Source organism: Giraffa tippelskirchi, chromosome 4 (genome assembly GCF_054371585.1).
Source record: "Giraffa tippelskirchi isolate mGirTip1 chromosome 4, T2T-mGirTip1v1.2.pri, whole genome shotgun sequence".
Taxonomy (NCBI): domain Eukaryota; kingdom Metazoa; phylum Chordata; class Mammalia; order Artiodactyla; family Giraffidae; genus Giraffa; species Giraffa tippelskirchi.
This window is the reverse complement of record NC_137278.1, coordinates 65,127,548-65,146,056: the sequence shown is the minus strand read 5'-3', so window position 1 is coordinate 65,146,056 and position 18,509 is coordinate 65,127,548. Positions and strand designations below refer to the sequence as shown.

The following is an 18,509-nucleotide window of genomic DNA, read 5'->3' as shown; positions in this document are numbered from 1 at the left end:
TCAGGTTACCCCAACTGGACCAGCTGACTCTCGCTTCTCCCCTGTCCCTTCCACACAGCACTGTGTTCCCCAGCAATGACCAGAGTCACATCCCCTGGGTCATGTTCCTTCAACCCCACCACCAGGCCCTGTGGGTACTATCCCCAAAATACCCTGTGTCCTTCAGACCTGGTCCCTTTTCCCTGTACCTAGTGCTACCCAGGGGAGCTTATTCACTGTCTCTAATGTCACTTGAGCGCTTGTCGGGTGCTGGGTACTTTGCTATATATTGATACTTCCCACCAAGTATTTCATACATTCCTCAAGTCTACAAGGTAGGTACCATTATTATTCCATCTTACAGATGAGGGTGCTGTAGCTCAGAGAAGTCTAGTGATGTGTTAGGTCCCAGCCCCGGATCACTAAGCCAGTGAGTAGAGAGGGATTTGAACCCCACTGTCAAGACTTGAGGATGACAGCTCCAGGGTACCTGCTGTTTTCTGAGAGAGCCCTCCTAACTATTCTCTCTCTGCCTCCAGACCCTTCCCTTTCTTCTCTGACACATGCCCTGCTGCCCTCAGAGTCAGCTCTTGAAAATATAACTCTTCTCTCTCCACCCCGGCTTTGAGACCCAGAAGGGCCCCACTCTCCCGATGGGATCCACGATCATGGTTTCAGACCCAGGAGCCCCCATCCTAGCTCGTCACCTGAGATTCTCCACAGCAACTCATGTCTCTAACCCCGAAGCCATCAGTGTTCTCTGAAGCTGCCTGGGACTTTCAGGTCCCAGAAGCCTCCCCTTCCCTCCCACACCCCATCATTCCCCCTTCTTCTCTGTGCAGGCTTCTCTGGTGCTCCCCATCCTAAATCCTCCTGCCCTCTACCCCACACACACACTCCCTCCTCCTCAGCCCTGTCCCACACACTACTGCCATTACTTCACACTCATTTGTCCCCTACTACACTCTGAACTCCTTGAGGCCAGAAAAACCTAAGTTAAATTTTTTTTATTGGAAGAGGAGTATATATTGGGGTGGAGGGATGATTATCATGGAAACAGCACAGGTCAGGAAATGCAGCTGAACTTCAGGAAAGACAGGGTTCAGAAACCGAAAGGCTGTCATCAGCCAAGACAGTGCCTCTTTCTGCCCAGCAGGGCTTCATGTGTGCCTGATGCATCCTTCTCTTTTCCTGCAGACTTCTTGAGCTACTTTAGTAGACTGTGATGCTGTCCGATACCTGCATTTACATCTCCTCAGTTAATTAGGCAGCCGAGCCTACCAGCATCCCCAGTTCTAAATTCCTGGGGGAAACTATCTGATTGACCCAGCTTGAGACAGTTGTCCATGGGACTGGGGATCACATATTACACACATAGTTTCTGGGAAGCACCTGGTAAGGGGAGAGACTCGGGATGGGGAGCTGCTAAGGAGGAGAAGAACTTTCTGGGTGAGAGATTAAAAAAAAAAAGAGTCATATAAATAGGAAAGTTCCTGATACATGGTATAATGGATATATCAGCTTGACAAAAAGGTCATGGGAGATGTGAGAACAGGGCCTCATTATGCCAACTTAAGGAGTTTGGACTTTATCCCATAGGTAGTGAAAGTCAGTGCATGTTTTTGAGTAGAGACATTTTGTGGTATTTTAAAATTAATCTAATGTTTGCAACTGGCAAGCTTTGGAGAGAGAAAAGGCTGGAATCAGGGAACCTAGAGGAAAGGGACCCACATCTTCTTAATCTTGAATCAGTCCCCATATCTCACCCCAACCAGCCCGGTGCCCAGGACAGAAGAGCTGCCAGCAATGACAGCCAAGCCGTCAAGTTGAATTAAGAACAGGTCTGATATGAACCAGTCACTGCTCTTTGTCCTAGAAGACGAGACAGGAAGAAGAGAAAGACTGTAGGGGAAAAAAGAATGCAAATGGTATAGAAACTTTGTAGGTCAAGCACCCAGTAACAGAATGAGCATGGCATTCGCCTCAGTGTTCTGCTTTGCAGTCCCTGCTGCATCCAGGGGATCAGAGCAAAGAGCCCTTAGCCAACCCTCAGCTCACCTCCGAGAGTGCCCGCCAAGGCGCGGATGTGCAACTTTGGGACAGCCTTTACTGGGTATCACTTCGATAGGCTTTGCCTCACCTGAGAAGCAGGGTAGCAAATCCAGTTTATTTAGAAAGTTAGTTGCTCAGTTGTGTCTGACTCTTTGCAACCCAGTGGACTGTAGCCCGCTAGGCTCCTCTGTCCATGGGAGTCTCCAGGCAAGAATACTGGAGTGGGTTGCCATTCCCTTCTCCAGGGGATCTTCCTGACCCAGGGATCAAACCCGGGCCTCCTGCATTGCAGGCAGATTGTTTTCTATCTGAGCCATTCGGGAAGCCTTATTTAGAAAAATCATTGTAATTCTATGTGGGAGGCTGCCCCCAGCATCTTGGGGAGCTTAAGAAAGGGCTGCCCTGTATCCCCAGCTGGCTGAGGAGTGAGTGGTTACCGCGCTACGTGGGGCTGTCCCCACGGTGCGGGTTTGTTCCTCTGCTCGTACTTCCCCTAAGGGCCCTTTCATCCTGTGTGGGAGTGTAGGAGCTGGCTCTCGACCACGTTTTTGGCTACAGAGGCTTTGACTGTCGCAATAACCTGCATTACCTGAATGACGGTGCCGACATCATCTTCCACACGGCCGCGGCCGGCATCGTTCAGAACCTCTCCACAGGTAAACTGATCGGGAGAAACCGCTGTCTGAACACAGATGTTTGTTTTAGCCCTTTTGCGCACTTTCCCACTGGTTATATGCCCCATAGCTTAAACTATCTCTTCCCTTCAGAACCATTCCACTCCATTCCAGACTGGTGCCTTTCAGTCCTGGAAGATGCTCAGGCCCATGTTCACAGAGTTAGACCCGCTTTCTCCCTGCCTCTTACCCAGCTGCATCTCATCTTAGCCCATGGCAAGGAGGTGTCTGTATTTCCTTCAGCTCCATGGAGGCTGAGAGGGATGGAGGGAAGCTAGAAAGGGTGTGGAGAGCAGCGAAAGCTTTATAGACAGTAACCGACAACCAAGCAAGGGGGAGAGGAGTGGTTTTCTCATTGATTTCTAAGTCACCAAATTTTTTAGCAGCTCAGATTTTCAAGTTTTGCCTGTTTCAAATATTTAACCAGATTCACAATGAGAATGAGAACTGTGAAATAATTAACAAAAATTCCGTACATTTCCCTTAACTATAGAATTTAACTATAAAAAAATCATTTTTAAAAGAAACAACTCAAGCAAAAAGAATCACTCAGAAATTGAGACACCCTTATCTTTACCACAAGATTTAAATATGGTAATATTTTGCTTTTATTTGCTTTATATCTTAAACTTTTTTCCCTCTCAAATTTTTACGCTCCTTCATAATTCTGTGTAGTTTATGCATAGATTTTTTTTTTAAGATAGTAAAATCACTGGGAACATAAAGATTTGTCTTTTGAGGGGGGGACCTTGGAATTTCTTCTATGTTTTTCTCAGTCTTCTAGCCACATGTTATCAGGTTAGTAGCCAAGTGCTGTTTCCTTGTATTTGATGCCATCACTCACCTCTCAGTTCCTGTGCCACAGCAGCCACTTGGGCAGTCAAGTCAGCAAACCATTTGCTGCAATAGATGATAAAGTTTTTCTTGTCCTTTCTTCCACTTGCAACGTATGTTGACTTAGGGCTTCAAGGGATAAAACCATCACTTGTGCCATCCAAGTACCCAGTAGATTAGCACTTTGATAGATAAAGATAATTAACAGGGATTTCCCAAGCATTTTCCTAGTGTAGTCTTCCCTTTCTGATGAGTAAGTGGTGCCATTTTGGTCAGTAAAGCACTGTCTCCAGCGCCCCCCCACCCCACCCCCCGCCACCCCACTCAGAGGAAGACAGTGAGAAGCCGTGGGTCCTGGGCTGTGGGAGGAGGAAACTTTCTGGACCCTGGACACCTCTGCACTTGGACTGCACTCTGGCTGCACGTAGGATGCGGGAGGATTGAAGGGAGCTTGTGTGTTAGATCCGGATTAGATAACAGGCATTAGCTCTCCTAATCTTGGGACAGAATGTGTCCAGGTGACAAAGCATCTCCCACTCCCCAAGGACAATTCTGTAAGTGAGAATTGGGCGCTATTAGCTCTCACTTCTACAGGGCATTTGCCAAGACTCCTCATGGAGCTTTAGGGCCACCCTGAGAGCTCATCCATGCTCCTGCCCACCCTGCCCTGTCTCTCCTAGGGAGCCAGAGCTTCTACCTGGAGCACACGGACGACATCCTCTGCCTGACGGTGAACCAGCACCCCAAGTACAGGAACGTAGTGGCCACCAGCCAGATAGGTAGGAGGGGCCTGCAGACGCTGAGTCGCTCTCCTCTGAACAGAGACATTGATTTATTGATTTATCAGCAGCTACTGGGGCAGCAGTGGAGGGGGGGGGGGTCACTGATAGCCACCCTCTCTTGATGTCGATGTTGAGTTTTTGAGCCCTGATTGAATCTGTGTTGTCTGAGTTGACACATCCAGTGATGCTGACTCCAAGGGACCATTAAGTCAGACCAGAGACTCAATATCCAAATAAATGACCCCCAGCCCTGGGGGCTATGAGAATAGTTTTTCAGAGCCCAGGTTTAAATGAAGGGCCCTGGAGGTTGTGCTTGGCGAGGGTGGATTCCGATATGTGTGCCTGATTCTCCTTACCCTAGGAAACTGCCAGTGACAAATGTGAACTGATTCACATTTGTGACGAGTGGTTGTTGTTGTTTTTTTTTAACTTTGTCATTTCAAAGGCAGTTTTTAAAACATATCTTGCTGCTTGTTTTCATTGAACCCATGCCCATTTTTTTAATTTAATTTGGAACTTTGATGCTGGTGTTAAGTGCTTCACTCTTAGAAACATGACTTATTTCAGCTATTGTTTTCCCTTGACGCTTCCTCATTGCCATTGCTCACCCAATGCAGGTGATATTGCGGAGACCCCAGGTAAGGCTATTCCATCCGTGAGTAGTTTGAATCTGCACAGCAAAATCATGTCGATCTACCGTGTTTGCTCATTGTATCTGGCTGTTTGCTCATTGTATCTGGCTTAGTCGCAGATACAAATCTTTGACCTTACAGATTTCCTTTGTATCAACTCCACCTCGAGTGTGTGTGTTGGACGTAAACACCCTTAGGTCTCTGCCTCTGAAAGCACAGCAGGCAAGTGTTTCCCTTCATCTCTCACCTCCGACCAGGCCAGGCCGTGGGTCTCTTAGCCCCGTCTCTGTGACGCCCCTGAGCACTTGTCTTATAGAAGCTTTTAGGTGGGCGTCGGCGCTGCCCGCGCTCCGCCGATCTCCAGCCTCAGCTCTTCGTCCTGCCTCCCACACTCAGGGACGACACCTTCCATCCACGTGTGGGACGCCATGACCAAGCACACCGTGTCCATGCTACGGTGCTTCCACTCGAAGGGCGTGAACTACATCAACTTCAGCGCCACCGGGAAGCTGCTGGTGTCAGTGGGCGTGGACCCCGAGCACACCATCACCGTCTGGCGCTGGCAGGAGGGTAAGGGAAGCAGGCTTTCTGTTCCTCTGTGGGGCTTGCTCGTGGAGTGGGCTGGGCTCCAGCCTAGATCTGCCTCACTCCATGGCCCGCTGTCGGTACTGCTCCAGGCCAGCCTGTGGAGTCCTAAAGAAACTGCTGATCAGCTGCTGCTGTATCCTGAACCCCATGGCCCCCGGAGTCCTGGGCTGGGCAGTGAAGGGTCTTGGGGAATGTGGCCCAGGGCTGACTGCCTTCCTCCTCAGAGCACCCCTCCACTATTTCTGTCCTAACCACCTTCCTACACAAGCTTCCCAATACGTCTGGTGACCCCTGGATCCTGCTGTGGCTTTGGCACCCTCGTTGTCTTATTACAGGAAATGGGATGGGGTTTTACCACCATTGTCTCAGAAATACTTTTTTTTTTTTTTTTTTAACATTTTTGAAGTGGGGATTCACCTTATAATTGAGGTTTACATTTAATGGAACAAGATTTCTTTCTTGTCCTCCCCCAATACACGTGCACACACAGGCTGCTACTAAATTTACAGTCTTCTTTGAATCAAAATTAGGCAATCTTTTGGGTATATTCTCCCAGTTGGCAAAAGCAGATCCAATTAGTTAAGACATTAATGAGGCCCATCTTCAGCCCGGCCACCTGTATCTGGGGCATGTTCAGCTGGGCACGCACAGAGGTGGCACTTCTCCAACCAGGATTTCAAGAGTCCCATGATCTCAGCATCTTCCCATGGCAGGGCCATGAGAGGGGACAGTAAATGAGCCAGCGGGAGGGAAGTTCCAGTCCCTCCTGAGCCTCCGTCTGAAGAAAAGAGGCTGGGGACCTGCAGATATTTATGATGCGACTCGTCGTATTCCCTCCATTTCTCATGTTCTTGTTCATCAGTGTCTTGTGTCCAAATGGCCCCATAGTCTGTATCCTTGGGATGCAGGTCATTGCTTGTGATGTCACATGGCCAGCTGACTAAGTAGACTCAGCCCCAGAGGAGAAATGCAGCATCTTAGAGCTGGAAGGACTTAGAGAAGCCTTCCTGCCTGATCAGGATCCATCCCGTGGACAGATCCCTCCAACGCATTCCTCTCAGGCTTCTTTCCATTTTCTGCTCAAATGCTGTCACGTATACAGCCAGCATCACTTCCTCACACAGCCCACCCACTGTTGAAAGCCCTTTCTTAGGCGAGGGTGTAACTTGCCTCATAAAGCCTTTCTTCTGTGGTACTAACTGTATTCTCTGTGGTAGCCAAGAACACGTCTGTTCCTCATTCATTAGAAGAAGGTCATATCAACCCTGTACACAGTATCGTCCTCTTCAGCTCAGGCTCACTCTCCCAACGTCCCGTCTGTCCCTCTGGGCAGTACCTGCTCTGGCCTGCCACAGTGTAGTTCTTACCCTGCCTCGTGGTCTCCTAGGGCCCCTTCTGCCCTCCAAGGGTGGACTGGTAGAGCCAGGACTTTTAAACAAGTCCCCAGGATAAAGAGAAGACTTTTCTCTGGTAGTTTTCTCCCATTGCCTTTGTTGGAAGCAGTGCTTAGGTCTGTATAGAAGGGTTCTGAGCCAATGATAGGATCTCACAGCTGACACCAACCACCAAGGCTTCTGAGCTGAGCATAGCCCGGCCTCACCCAACTCTCTCACCCTCGCAGGTGCCAAGGTTGCCAGCCGAGGGGGCCACCTGGAGCGCATATTCGTGGTGGAATTTCGCCCTGACTCAGACACGCAGTTTGTGTCGGTTGGGGTCAAACACATGAAGTTCTGGACCCTGGCAGGCAGCGCCCTGCTTTACAAGAAAGGGGTCATCGGGTCTATGGAGGCTGCCAAGATGCAGACGATGCTGTCCGTGGCCTTCGGTGCTGTGAGTTCCAGCAGAACCTTCCTGAGAGGGAAGCCTGGGAGCACGGGGTGGGTGGGTATATGCTAAAAGCTGTGAACAACAGGAAAGCCGTTTCCACAGGATCTCCTTCATTGGACTCTTTGCAAGCACTGTTTTGTTCCCTTAGCATAGATGAATGAGTTGACTGTATCATTCCCCTCAAAATGTTAATTGGAAAAAAGCAGAACCCCCACCCAGGGCTGGAGGTTCATTATTCCAGAGTCACAATGACTTGCAAGCCTGTCGTGTTGAGCTCGATCGATGCAGAGGCTGAGGGACATTTCCATCACCAGACAGCATCCCTGCCCTCTCATGCCACAAGTCCCCTAATGACCCCCTTGCACAGGCTGTGGGTGGTCCTCGGGCAACAGGAGCTACCCAGGGATGTTCTAGAGCACAGCCAACTCTTGGTCCTCCCAGTGTGGGTTTACCTGGCCAGGTAGATGAGCCCAGGAGAGTCTGCTGGCAGGCTGGGGTCCCGCCCGGCCCTGCAGTCACTAGGGGCTGCTCCCAGAGCGGAAGTGCATTTAAAAGCAGAGCTGTGCTCAATGGGGAATCAACCGTCCCCAGACCCAACTCAGCAGAGTGAATTGCAGAGCTGGGTGATTTCCTTACTATGTGCTCTTTGCAGAATTCTCATTCCTTCCCCTGATACAGAAGGTTGATCTAAGCTGTGTATGCATTTCTCTGGCTCCTGTTTCTTGGCACTGGAACGGGTGGCAGGGAGGGGGCCCTCTTGAGAACTGCAGCCAGTGTCCTGGTGTGGAGGGTGTCCCTCTGTTGACAGAACAACCTCACTTTCACGGGTGCCATCAACGGTGACGTCTATGTGTGGAAGGACCACTTCCTCATCCGCCTGGTGGCCAAGGCTCACACAGGCCCCGTCTTCACCATGTACACGACCCTTCGGGACGGGCTCATCGTGACCGGCGGGAAAGAACGGCCGTAAGCCGGAGCTCCTCTGGGAACAGCTGGTCTTTTGTGATTATCTTGGGAGAAACGGACAGAAGCATCTCCAACTTGGAGAAAATGCAGATTTTCACTCTCTTGTTTCTTCTGCATCATGGAGATGAGTCTGCCATCTCTCCAAGAGGGCCCTGGGTCAGAACCTGCAGAAGTAAGGCTCAGAGAGGTGGAGTCCTATAGTTTAACAACTGGACAGATGCTTTTGAATAGCCCCGGTGACTCTGCTGTCGATCAAGTGTTACTGCCGGTAGCTCTTCCGGAGGGAGTGGGAGGGGTGAGATGAGGGGAAAGATGTCCAGTGGGGACTGCGACCCTGTGAAGGCCAAGTACTCCTCTTCATTGTCCAATCACATGAAAGCACAGTTTGATTTTTTAGATTGGGATTCTCTTTCCTCTTACGATGGTAGCATTTGACAGCAGTCTAGGAAATCTGCAAGTTCAAGGGGTTCTGGTGGCTCATCAGCAGGACCTATGAAAGGGGCCACCCCAAGGGGTTGTCCTGCTGGGCCCAGGGATGTGGGGCTGGGACCTTGAGGAGACGGCGGGGAGAGAGGGGAGTGGAGGGTCCTGGGCGGTCTTCGGACGAGGGCTGACTTGCCACGTTTTTGATCTTTCTCAGGACCAAAGAAGGAGGTGCTGTGAAACTGTGGGACCAGGAGATGAAGCGCTGCCGGGCCTTCCAGCTGGAGACGGGGCAGCTGGTGGAGTGCGTGCGCTCCGTGTGCCGTGGCAAAGTGAGCGGGCGGGCCAGCCTTTCCCCAGACACACACTTGCCCTGTACTGGGGGGTGGTCGAGTCCTGAGAACAAGGCTCCTGGGTGTGACTTAGACTGCAGAGGGAGGCAGTTTAGCAGAGTGGGACAGACCTGGATGCAAAGCATGACTCACCCAGGAGAAGTGGCCATGTGACCTTCGCTCTGTTACTTAGCCTTTCTGTGTCCAGCTCATGGTAGTTGTGAGGATTGCACGAATCATCAGTGCCCAGGGCCTTTCATTATGCCTGACACCTGGTCACAGTCAGTAGATGTCAGCTGCTCTTGTTATAGACACAGGGATATTAGTAGTTTGCCCAGGCCCAGGGGCAGGATGGGGAAAGCTAAGGACCACCACACTAAGGCATTTGGTCAGATGCTTCGCTAAATATCACACACAGCTGTGGAGTTCGGCTTTTGTTTTTAAAATATGGATATCCAGGCTCTTGCCCAGTGTGCCAAATCAGAATCTCAGGGGTAGGGCCTTGGCTTTGATATGTGTGTTCTTTTTTCCTTTCCTTCTTCTTTTTTAATTCCCCAGGAGATTCTAAAGCACTTGAAATCTCCTGACCTCTGTTTAATACCTTGTATTTATATGTTGGAATTGGTATCAGTCTACAAACTTGCTTTCTAGACGCTCTCCATTAAAAAAGGCAAACCTGAGTCTACATAATTGTAAACTGGGAATCTTGGTTTTAAATAGATACACGATAGTCATCTGGAAGGGAAGGGTAGTTAGACTTACAGGAGATGAAGGCAAAATGAGGGCTAGAACCTGGAAGTCATCAGGAGATGGATTTTGTCCCGTTTGAGGAAGAGTTTGGGCTGTCCTAGAGCAGAAGTTGGCTGCCCTGCTCTGCAGTGAGCTCAGAGTCACTGGAACATTCCAGCAGAGACGAGAGGATGGGGGGCTTTGGGAGACTTCTTCCCAAGGAGCAGGAGGGAGAAAAGGCCTAGTGGGGGGCGGGGGGCGGATATCACTTAAGGATGGCAAATTGGTTGTTAAAAACAAAGCACTTCCTGGCTCTTGCTGTCTTAGTACCAGTGCCTGCACTTTCCCAAGTTGCTCTGATAGTGGTTTTTTTTTATTATTGTTATTTTATATTGTGACAAAAGCTAGAGAACATAAAATTTACCATTTAGCCATTTTGAAGCATACAGTTCACTGGTATCAGATACATTCACATTGTTATGCAACCAGCCGCACCATCCCTCCTAGGGACATTTCTCATCCTGTACAACAGAAGCTCAGCATCTGTGAAATAATAACTGCCCCACCCAGCCCCCGGCAACCATCATTCCACCTCCTGTCTCCATGCATTTGACTCATCTAGGAATTTCGTATGAGTGGGATCCTACAGTGTTTTTCTTCTAATAGTGTTTTGATTACAACAGGGAAAAATTTTAGTGGGAACCAAGGATGGAGAAATCATTGAAGTTGGTGAAAAAAATGCTGCTTCCAACATCTTGATTGATGGACACATGGAAGGGGAGATCTGGGGCCTGGCCACACACCCCTCCAAGGACATCTTCATCTCCGCCAGCAATGACGGCACAGCCCGCATCTGGGACCTGGCTGACAAGGTGAGGGGCAGACACTGCCTGGGCTCAGAGGCCCCAAGCGGGGTGAGGGGAAGTCTGGCCAGGGTCAGGCCAGTCAGAGATGGGGGATGGGGTTGGACAGGAGCTCAGCCACAGCGCAGCAACTAAGTTAGACTCATAGTAAAAAGAAGTCCCATTCTGTATGTATCTATTAGCCATATGCTTCTATGAATATTTATAGTACAGGAATAATCTCACTGAGAATGCTTTATTCTCTTGTCACAAAAGAACCCATGAAACTAAAAAACAAAGAGATAAATCATGTCTTCCCCAGATGGGAAGAGAAAAAAATGATTTAAAATGTCAGATGTTCCCAAGTGGAACATTTCAATCAAAATTCCAACAAAGTTACTCTTAGAGTTTGGAAAAAAATTTAAAAATACAAAAAATTTCAAAAAACATATCCATCTGGAATAAAAATGTAAAATAGCAGACAATAATCAGGAGTAGGGGAAGAAAGATTGATGTTTACCAAGTCTTAGCTGATAGTAAAAAAGTACTTATGTTCTAATAATTAAAATACTTGATTTCATTACAAAATGTCTCGTAAATATTTCAGTCATATTTTCAGTGTCAGGATCATGGAACAAACTTGGAGAAGCCTAAGCTAAGTGTGCTTGTCATACTCAGTTTGAAAGTGAAAAGAAAGGGAAAGTGCAAGTCGCTCAGTTGTGTCTGACTCTGCGACCCCATGGACTTTTTAGTCCATGTAATTCTCCAGGCCAGAATACTGGAGTGGCTAGCCTTTCCCTTTTCCATTTCCCAACCCAGGGGTTGAACCCAGGTCTCCCGCATTGCAGGCAGATTCTTTACCAGCTGAGCCACAAAGGAAGCCCAGGAATACTGGAGTGGGTAGCCTGTTCCTTCTCCAGGGGATCTTCCCAACTCAGGAATCGAACTGGGGTCTCCTGCATTGCAGGCAAATTCTTTACCAACTGAAGCTATTAGGGAATCCCCATACTCAAGTTAGTTTGTAATTATTGATTATGTTTATTAACACCCACTATATACCAGATGTTTCATAAATACCAGCGCTAATGCTTACAACAACTTTGTAATATCACTTCTCTACACATGGCGCTTCCCCGATGGCTCAGCAGGTAAAGAACCTGCCTGCCAATGCAGGAGAACCAGGAGATGCAGGTTCAATCCCTGGGTCAGGAAGATCCCTTGGAGGAGGAAATGGCAACTCACTCCAGTATTCTTGCCTGGAGAATTCCATGGACAGAGGAGCCTGGCAGGCTACAGTCCATGGATCACAAAGAGTCAGATACGACTGAGCGTGTGTGCGCATGCACGTGCGCGCACACGCACACGCGCACACACACGCACACGCACACACACGCACACGCGCACACACACACACAGGAAAAGACAGGAGCAACTTACCCAAACACACCCAGCTAGGGACAGAGCCAGGATTTGAGATCTGAACTAACACATGCTGAAGCTCAAACTCTTTCCCCTGAACAAGATCAGCAAGCTGCAGCCCGAGGATGAAGTCTGCCCGCTGCCTGTTTCTGCAGTTAGCTGCGCTTTCTTGTTTATATCAGTGTCCGTGGCTGCTTTCGTGCTTCACTGGCAGAGCCAAAAATATTTACTGTTTACTATCAAACCATTCACAGAGAAAGTTCACCAGCCTCTGCTTAAACCACATCATCTCCCCAGCTGCTCAGTCAAAACACATTGCCCGCCTCGGCCCCTCAGGGACTCTTACTATAAGAAGCAAGAGGTCTGGAGTATCCCTAGAGGTGACCTGGGTGCAGGATTTCCCCTGGAGACTAGCTGAAGTGGCCAAGAGCTCAGGGTATTACCTTGTGTCCATGTAGAAGCTGCTAAACAAGGTGAGCCTGGGCCACGCGGCCCAGTGTGCAGCCTACAGCCCAGACGGGGAGATGGTGGCCATTGGCATGAAGAATGGAGAGTTTGTTGTCTTGTTGGTGAACAGCCTGAAAGTTTGGGGCAAGAAAAGAGACCGGAAATCTGCTATCCAAGATATCAGGTACATAGCAGGTGGTCTGGGCAGGGAGGAGAAAGGCAGGCATTCATTCTCCCTCCCCATGGTTCCCATTCCAGGAGGCTGGGATGAAGAACTCACGTATGAGAGGGTCCCTTTCAATGAGTCAGCTCTGGTAGGAGACCCTCTCACACGTTAGTTCTCAGACGTATCTTTGCTGATTCCCATGAGTGTGATAAAAACTTCTTGTGAAGAGCCTTCTACAGAAGGCTGCACACACCCATTTTCTTTTTTCCTGGGGGGTTCGATCCAGAGAAGTGGTCAAATTCCTTAGACTGTTGGAGAAGCTACCCAACCTGACCTTGAGCTTGGGAAGTCTATCCCAGAGCAGACCTCATGCCTGACCGGCCCCAGACAGCCCTCCTCACAGACCATGCTCTTGAATTGCTTTTTCTAGAATCAGCCCAGACAGCAGATTCTTAGCCGTTGGTTCTTCTGAACACACAGTTGACTTCTATGACTTCACTCAGGGCACAAGTTTGAACCGCATTGGCTACTGCAAAGATATCCCCAGCTTCGTCATTCAGATAGATTTTTCTGCAGATGGCAAGTACATCCAGGTATGCTTCGGCTTTACTGATAATAGTATAGCCATTGATATACTATAAACTATATATAGTATAACCGGTGTAACCACTGATAACAATATTACTCACAACAGCTTAGGTGAAACCAGGGCTGACTGTTCGCCAGCTAGTGTGTTCACAGGAACCCCTTAAGGACGTTGCTTTTCCTCCCATTTTATACCTGAACAAACAAAGGCTTAAGAATTTAAGAAAGTCAAATAGAATTAAAAATAGTAGAGTTATTCTTCAGTAGGAAAGCAGGAAACAAGCCCTAATCATCTTGAGCTTCTTCTCACGACCGCCCCTTCAGTTCAGTTCAGTCGCTCAGTCGTGTCCGACTCTTTGCGACCCCATGAATCGCAGCACGCCAGGCCTCTCTGTCCACCACCAACTCCCGGAGTCCACCCAAACCCATGTCCATCAAGTCGGTGATGCCATCCAACCATCTCATCCTTTGTCGTCCCCTTCTCCTCCTGCCCCCAATCCTACCCAGCATTAGGCTCTTTTCCAATCAGTCAACTCTTTGCATGAGGTGGCCAAAGTATTGGAGTTTCAGCTTCAACATCAGTCCTTCCAATGAACACTCAGGATTGATCTCCTTTAGGTTGGATTGATTGGATCTCCTTGCAGTCCAAGGGACTCTCAAGAGTCTTCTCCAACACCACAGTTCAAAAGCATCAATTCTGCAGTGCTCAGCTTTCTTCACCGTCCAACTCTCACATCCATACATGACCACTGGAAAAACCATAGCCTTGACTAGACGGGCTTTTGTTGGCAAAGTAATGTCTCTGCTTTTCAATATGCTATCTAGGTTGGTCATAACCTTCCTTCCAAGGAGTAAGCGTTTTTTAATTTCATGGCTGCAATCACCATCAGCGGTGATCTTGGAGCCCAAAAAAATAAAGTCTGACACTGTTTCCACTTGTTTCCCCATCTATTTCCCATGAAGTAATGGGACCAGATGCCATGATCTTAGTTTTCTGAACGTTGAGCTTTAAGCCAACTTTTTCACTCTCCTCTTTCACTTTCATCAAGAGGCTCTTTAGTTCTTCACTTTCTGCCATAAGGGTGGTGTCATCCGCATATCTGAGGTTATTGATATTTCTCCCGGCAATCTTGATTCCAACTTGTGTTTCTTCCAGCCCAGTGTTTCTCATGATGTACTCTGCATATAAGTTAAATAAGCAGGGTGACAATATACAGCCTTGACATACTCCTTTTCCTATTTGGAACCAGTCTGTTGTTCCATGTCCAGTTCTAATTGTTGCTTCCTGACCTGCATACAGGTTTCTCAAGAGGCAGGTCAGATGGTCTGGTATTCCCATCTCTTTCAGAATTTTCCACAGTTTATTGTGATCCACACAGTCAAAGGCTTTGGCATAGTCAGTAAAGCAGAAATAGATGTTTTTCTGGTACTCTCTTGCTTTCTTGATAATGCAGCGGATGTTGGCAATTTGATCTCTGGTTCCTCTGCCTTTTCTAAAACCAGCTTGAACATCTGGAAGTTCATGGTTCACATATTGCTGAAGCCTGTCTTGGAGAATTTTGAGCATTACTTTACTAGCATGTGAGATGAGTGCAACTGTGCGGTAGTTGGAGCATTCTTTGGCATTGCCTTTCTTTGGGATTGGAACGAAAACTGACCTTTTCCAGTCCTGTGGCCACTGCTGAGTTTTCCAAATTTGCTGGCATATCGAGTGCAGCACTTTCACAGCATCATCTTTCAGGATTTGAAATAGCTCAACTGGAATTCCATCACTTCCACTAGCTTTGTTCATAGTGATGCTTTCTAAGGCCCACTTGACTTCACATTCCAGGATGTCCGCCCCTTCAAAGCTTCCTAATTCCTAGTTCTCAGGGCTGCACCAAAGCCTGTGTTGCCTCTTATACTTCTTTATCTCAATTCCAAATCCCATGGGTAGTGTGGCCCCTCCACCCTTGGGAACCAGACTCCAGACCATGACCCTGGAGTGAAGGCCCTGGGGGGACTGACCCATGGAGAGGGATCAAGAGGGTTTCCACTCGTGGCACTGAGAATAGAACAATGATGTCTCCAGCACTTTGAACAAATATGCATTTGTGAGCTGGCCAGGAGTCAGGTAGTCATTTTGAAAGGAGAGAGGACACATTCATTTGTCAAGTATGAACTGAATCAGGCCCTACATTAGACTTCTGGGTGGAGGAAACAGGCCTGATCCCTGCTCTCCAGGAGCTTGCCTTGTTGTGGACAAGAGGAGCGTTAAACTCATCACACAGTGCACCCATAATTACAAATTTTGATTATGTGCTGAGAAGGAAAAGCACAGTGCCCTGTGGGGGCATTTAACAGACACTGAGTTTAGATTCACTTCCCCTCCCTGAGGTGCTGTTCACACTGAGGTCTGCAGGGGTCAGCCAACCAAGACAGTGGAACATGGTTCCAGGCGTTCTGCGTGAAAAACCAGAAGTGAGCAAGATTGAAGCTCGTTCCTGAACAGCAGGGAAATCAGGGTGGCTGGGCCGGCACCGCAGGAGGACAGAGGGCTGGAGATGGAGGCAGCAGCCACACGCTGAAAAACGATTGGTTTCCTCTAGAAGGGTCCCAGAGAAGCCAGGATCAGGTCCTAGATACTTCAGAGATCATCTATGTTAGCTGTTGTCCATGAGAAACCTTGCTTCAGTTGTTTACTGAGGGACCTTGCTTCCCTGAGAACAGGGATCCCCAAGTCTGAGCGAGTATCCCCTGCATCCCCTGGAGGCTTTATTAAAATGACCGCTGGGCCCCACCCTCTTCAGGGGATCTGATGGGGGGTTGGGAGTGGGGGTCCAAGAGCACGCCTTTCTAACAAATTTCCAGATGCTGCTTCTGGTGGTGGAGAACCACAGTTGGCGAACCACTGCCTTAGAACTTTGGAAAATAGCAAGAAAATGGAAGGGAAATGCTCTGCTTGTGTAGACTTGGCTGCAGGCTGACCACAGGCTTTGCAGGCTGGAGCTGAACTTGGGTTTGGTGGAAAGGTGTGGGGATGTGGATGTTGGGAAGCAGCACATAGGAAGGGGAGTCCTTTGGGCAGAAAAGAAAGAACGTTGATGGGCGTGGCTGCCTCCCGCCTGCAGGTGTCCACAGGAGCCTACAAGCGCCAGGTACATGAAGTCCCCCTGGGGAAGCAGGTCACCGAAGCCGTGGTCATTGAGAAGATCACCTGGGCCTCCTGGACAAGGTGACTGCAGGAAAGGTCCCAAGGGAGACTACTCTTGTCCTGGCCTCAGCTTCAAGTTTGTGTGGGGCTGGGATCTGAAGCAGCTCAGAGACAGAGATCTTTCCCGAAGCTTCTTGCTCCTAGGTTGGGCCACAGGCTTTGATCTGACCTGGGCTTTTGAAATGCAAAGTCCCTCTTGTTGTGTAATCTGTCCCACCCATCCCCAGCTCCACCCAACAAGTTCAAAGGGAAACCATCTCCCACCTCTTGGCCAAGCCCCCTCCAGTACAGTGAGGCCTCCTCCAACCCCTGGGACGGGGAGGGAGGGCTGGTCGCCAGGTAGCAGGGTAAGCAGCAGGGCCCTGCCAAGTCAGAAGAGACGAGACCACCAGCCTGGGAGCTTAAAGGAGCCCCCTCTCTTCTCCCAAACCCACACATACTCAGAAGCATTATGGGGGAGAGGGAGAGAACCACAGATGGAGGGAACTTGTCTTTTAGGGTGAAAGGGGCCGAGGCAGAGAACAGCAGGAGCTGGGGCAGGTACACAGAGAGGGAGGGGACAGAGGAGCCACGTGACAGCACTGACTCTTCCTCTCCTCCCCGGGGAGAGGATGCCTGACTGCAGGATGCCTTGTCACACACCTCACTCCCCTTCCTGTTGGAACAGCATTCTGGGAGACGAAGTCATTGGCATCTGGCCGCGAAATGCAGACAAGGCTGACGTCAACTGCGCCTGTGTGACCCACGCGGGCTTGAATATCGTCACGGGAGACGACTTTGGGCTGGTGAAGCTCTTTGATTTTCCGTGCACAGAGAAATTTGTGAGTTTCCCTTAGAGTAACTCCCTGCACAGCCTGCAGGCTCTCTGACATTCTGCATTCTCCCAGAGATCGTGGCCACATGGACACGACTATCTAGAATCTAGCACAAGAGGAATCTTGTCACAGCCCTGGGGAGACTTGGCCACCCCTAACCTCTTCCTCTCCTTCACAAGGGGAAGTCTTGGAAGCCAGGAGGATGGGAGTGAGGGTACCGAGCAGGACAAGAGTGAGGCAGGAAGCCAGTGAAGGGCTGGCTCCCAGAGATGTCCAAACCTAATAGGCACCCCGTGGGTGAAGGGAAGCCTGGGGAGGCGGAGCGGAGTCCTGGGAGTGGTCTGGGGTTGCTGAAGGACAGGCTCTCTTAGTCACCTCCATTCCCTTTTGCTCACAGGCCAAACATAAGCGTTACTTTGGTCACTCAGCTCATGTGACGAACATCCGTTTCTCTCATGACGACAAGTATGTAGTCAGCACTGGAGGAGACGACTGCAGGTACCAACCTGATTCATCTGGCTCTGCCCCGAGGCCTGGCCTTCACCCCTACCATCCCCACCTCAGTTGTCAGCTCCTCCCAGGGGCACAGGAGGGGCTGGTATGGGAAGTGACCAAGAGATGCAGTGAGGACTTACCCAGTGTAAGGTACTTAAGTCTCCGGTGACCCCAAACCCTAACCGTGATGGGCCTCTGTCCCCACTAGGCTGGCCTGGGATTGGAGAGAAGCCAAGGGCAGGTCAGAGCTACTCTGAGCATTGCTGGTTGGAGAGGCAGGTGCTGAGAGACCCAACCTCCACATGGCAGTTTCAGTAGGAGCTGCTGGACAGCCCGCAGCACTTACTGCATCTAATCAGGAGCTTAGAGTGACCTTGGTCCACGGGCCTTGTAACTCAGAACTTCCAGTTCATCACTAGAGTTCTTAACATGGATGATTAATCCACAACTCTGTGAGAGGTTTACAAATAGTAATACTGGGCCTCAGTCACGCAGAACACATTACCCGATTTTACACGTGAGATCAGACAAGGAGTGAAGCCATTAGTACCAGTGCTAGTTAGTAGCTGTGGAGAACCTCAACCAGCTGTGTGGACTCCTAACTGGGTCTGCTCCTAAGCTTCACCACTGCTCAGTGAGAAAGAGGCCCCATGCTCTGGTCTTCCAGGGTTTTGGAAGGACCCCCTAGCAGCAGCACCTCCAAGGAGCTCTCTTGTGTCCCTCCACCAA

At 49.5% G+C, this 18,509-nt stretch overlaps 1 protein-coding gene across 1 annotated transcript in view; it reads left to right on the top strand.

Annotated features, from left to right (window-relative positions):
* Positions 1 to 18,509, top strand: part of EML6 (EMAP like 6) — a 295,589-nt gene that overhangs the window by 251,235 nt on the left and 25,845 nt on the right. Inside the window, exons 31-42 of the mRNA XM_081589485.1 lie at positions 2,558 to 2,687; positions 4,220 to 4,318; positions 5,350 to 5,523; positions 7,163 to 7,371; positions 8,177 to 8,334; positions 8,975 to 9,089; positions 10,502 to 10,690; positions 12,538 to 12,710; positions 13,123 to 13,285; positions 16,388 to 16,491; positions 17,138 to 17,291; positions 17,683 to 17,930. Coding sequence (XP_081445611.1) covers positions 2,558 to 2,687; positions 4,220 to 4,318; positions 5,350 to 5,523; positions 7,163 to 7,371; positions 8,177 to 8,334; positions 8,975 to 9,089; positions 10,502 to 10,690; positions 12,538 to 12,710; positions 13,123 to 13,285; positions 16,388 to 16,491; positions 17,138 to 17,291; positions 17,683 to 17,930 — 1,916 coding nt within the window. The remainder of the gene's footprint in view (positions 1 to 2,557; positions 2,688 to 4,219; positions 4,319 to 5,349; positions 5,524 to 7,162; positions 7,372 to 8,176; positions 8,335 to 8,974; positions 9,090 to 10,501; positions 10,691 to 12,537; positions 12,711 to 13,122; positions 13,286 to 16,387; positions 16,492 to 17,137; positions 17,292 to 17,682; positions 17,931 to 18,509) is intronic.